At 48.1% G+C, this 3174-nt stretch overlaps 1 protein-coding gene across 1 annotated transcript; it reads left to right on the top strand.

Annotated features, from left to right (window-relative positions):
- The first annotated feature begins 445 nt into the window (after window positions 1-445).
- On the top strand, window positions 446-3015 carry LOC102259791 (lithostathine). The gene is made up of 6 exons (XM_005884036.2): window positions 446-499; window positions 787-878; window positions 1496-1614; window positions 1812-1949; window positions 2540-2666; window positions 2948-3015. Exons 2-6 carry the CDS (start codon window positions 803-805, stop codon window positions 3013-3015), a joined length of 528 nt encoding a protein of 175 aa, XP_005884098.1. The 5' UTR covers window positions 446-499; window positions 787-802.
- Window positions 3016-3174: the final 159 nt, after the last annotated feature.

The raw sequence follows: 3174 nt of genomic DNA, 5'->3' as shown, positions 1-3174 counted from the left end.
TTTTATTTATTCTTAAAATACAAGGTTAAAAGGAAAAATATATACAGGAAAAAAATCAAACATATTCATACCTATGCCTAGAGGGGCCAGTACTTGGCAGTTTGCTAAAAAATGCACTATCACCGTTTTTCTTATCTATTCAATGCCACATTTTCTAAACCACATAACATCAGAATTTGTGCCAAGGGCTACCTTCATTCCAGGAAGTTTTCAAAATAAGAAAACCGGGCACAGGATGATAAAGTCCAAACTGCACCTGTTCCTAAGGAGAGTGCTGGCCTGCTAACGGAAAAGAAGTGATATCTGGGGCAATTCCCAGCCATTGCTCCAAATAGTCTATTCCCATGGCACAAACCTCCTTGAACCAATGCCAAGCCCTTTCCCGGTATCCCTGTCCTGGTCCACATGCCTGCTATTCATTCAAGGCCACACCCTCAGACTCTCTTATAAAAGCCAAGTCTTTTCTGACCTGACCAACCATCCAGCTGCCTGCAAACAGGTAAGTGGGAGCTGAGAGGAGGTGAGAGCCATGGCAGGGGTTTACCTCACACATTTGGGGAAAGGCTATAGGAGGATTCTGGTCTTCAAAGAACATCAGTCTTAGGGGTAAGAGGGTGTACAGATTCTCCAATTATTTCCAGGATCATAAAAGGGGATAGATGTCACCAAGATCAATTGATTCCAAGGAGTGTTGTGAAAGGAAAAGACAAGAGGGAGAACAGAGGGATCCCTACATGCCCTCTCTCTGACCGCATTTCTTTAACGATCTCTGATTGCTTCTTCAAGTCACAGACATTGTACAATGCTGCCTCCCATGGCCCTGCCCAGTGTGTCCTGGATCCTGTTCTCCTGCCTGATGCTCCTATCGCAGGTGCAAGGTGAGATGTCTCTGCCTCCAGCACTGGGTTCCCTGTGAACGCTCAGGGCCAAGAGGTAGAGGAAGCCTCCTGTGTGATGCAAGTGGCAATAGTGAGGTATCTCCTCACGCAGTGAAACTGCCTGCCATTCCTCCACCGTCACTCCTTCCTTCAGGGTAACTCAAGGTGGGGGGCACCACGGCGCTCCATTAACAGTGGAATGAGATGGTTTCCATTGTGTGAGGGGACTTTGGCAGGATGAAGAGAGAAAGCAGGAAGGGTCAGTAGTGAGAGAAGCAGGAGAATGACTGGAGTTGGTGGTGTGAGAACAGTGAACTCCGAGTGGGGGAAGTGTTGGACTTTGGAATAAAGGGGGAGGGTAGAACAAAAAGGGATGCTTCATTTAATAAGGGGGAGGGTAGAACAAAAAGGGATGCTTCTTCATTTAATAAGGGAGCATAAGGGAGCTAGTTCAAGATCAAGAAATCCTGAAAGTGTTGGAAACGATGAGAGGTAGGCAAGAGTTTGGTGTTCGTTCCCCCCAGCACTGGCTCACAAATATTCCCACAGTCAGTCCCAACACCCATTCCCACACTTTGTTTCATTCCATTTCTCTCTCTTACCTCCATCCTCCCCAGGTGAAGAGTCCAAGAAGGAACTTGAAGCTCTACCGAGCAATTGTCCCGAAGGCTCCTATTACCATCGCTTCTACTGCTATGCTTTGTTTATGACACCAAAATCCTGGTCTGACGCAGATGTGAGTAGGTGCATTTACAGGTAGAAGTATTACATTAGAGACTGGAGGGAGAGGGGATGGTCTCCATTTTCCAGACTTTTTTGGGAGTGAGAATGAGCACCCTCATCTTTTACACACACACCTCTTCTTACCCCTCAGCCCTGCCCTACCCCAGTGACGTCTCAACCTCCTCCTCAGTCTGTCTCTTCCCCACACAGATTGCCTGCCAGAAGCGACCCTCGGGATTCCTCGTGTCTGTGCTCAGTGGGGCTGAAGCATCCTTCTTGGCCTCTCTGGTGAAGAGAAATTCGAACACCTGCCCAAACGTCTGGATTGGGATTCATGATCCCACACAGGTGCGATGACATTGCCTGTCTGTTATCTGTTGAGCTGCTATGGCCCTTCAGGCCCACTCCCTGACCCTGTGTCTGCCCAGAGAACTCCAGAGCTTAGAGATCTGCAGGGACATTTGGGGGAAAGGGAGGACCTGGAGGCCAGGTGAAGAGCTGAGTTCTGTGAAGGTCGGTAGTCTCCAGCTGAAGTTAATCTGCCTCTTGTCCAGATTTGTATACCATTCAGACATGACACCCTGTAATTCAGTTCTCTGAGCTTCAGTGAGGAATCCTACATGAAGATGAGATGCATTTTTCCTTGTGGGATAGTCATTGCCTTTGAGGTTCAGAGTGTAATGATAAATTCACTGCTAATTGTTGTCCAGCCAGTAACATGTTACTCTGAGTGGTTCCATTGGTCTTTATGGTTATTGACTTTTGAATTTACCAATAGGAGCAAGGAATTAGGAAAGAAGAAAGCTCTGTGACAGCATATGGAATAGCAGACCAAATTCCATTATCCTGAGGGGGGATCAGGTGTTCACCTGAGGGGATCTGCATGAAGAATTCTAATGACCACTCAACCTTACCTGGCTCCATCCTCTACTCCGTAGGGCTATGAACCCAATGCAGGTGGATGGGAGTGGAGTAATAATGATGTGATGGATTACAGTGCCTGGGAGAGAAATCCTGCCACCATTTCAAAACCGGGCTACTGCGGGAGCCTGTCCCAAAGCTCAGGTAAGAAAGAGAAGAGCTACCTTCTGGCCAACCTTTCCATCCCCTCGTCCCCGTTTCTGGGCCTCACCTTCAGGGAACTCTCCTGAGCCGATACATGCAGTGTTGGTTTGTCTTCTCCCATCTCCTCTCATCTCTCCTTTCTGTGAGTTTCCTTCCCCTGGAGAAGGTCCCTGGTGACGATGAGGGCGGAGCTTTGAGTCCTGGGCCAGAGTCTGGGTTGTCTCTCCTTTGAGCCCTGAGCTCCACCAGCTCTACTCACTTTAGCTCTTCCCTCTCTCCAGGATATCTGAAATGGAAAGATTATAACTGTAACCAGAAGTTACCCTATATCTGCAAGTTCAAGAATTAGGTGAGTCCAGCGGGCATGGCTCAGTGGTTGAGCATTGATCTATGTATCAGGAGGTCACAGTTTGATTCCCAGTCATGTCACATGCCCAGGTTGTGGGCTCGGTTTCTGGTGTGGTGCATGCTGGAGATATCCGATCAATGATTCTGTCTCATCATTGCT

The sequence above is a fragment of the Myotis brandtii genome, unplaced genomic scaffold, assembly GCF_000412655.1.
Source record: "Myotis brandtii unplaced genomic scaffold, ASM41265v1 scaffold8096, whole genome shotgun sequence".
Taxonomy (NCBI): Eukaryota; Metazoa; Chordata; class Mammalia; order Chiroptera; family Vespertilionidae; genus Myotis; species Myotis brandtii.
Note: the sequence above shows the minus strand (reverse complement) of the source record. Positions and strands in the feature narration are given on the sequence as shown.

Bases quoted from the DNA above. Each gene is read 5' to 3' on its own strand.
- LOC102259791 (XM_005884036.2), top strand. From the start codon at position 803: ATGCTGCCTCCCATGGCCCTGCCCAGTGTGTCCTGGATCCTGTTCTCC. The intron at 879-1,495 runs GTGAGATGTCTC...CATCCTCCCCAG, and splicing joins GCTCCTATCGCAGGTGCAAG to GTGAAGAGTCCAAGAAGGAA. The intron at 1,615-1,811 runs GTGAGTAGGTGC...TTCCCCACACAG, and splicing joins AATCCTGGTCTGACGCAGAT to ATTGCCTGCCAGAAGCGACC.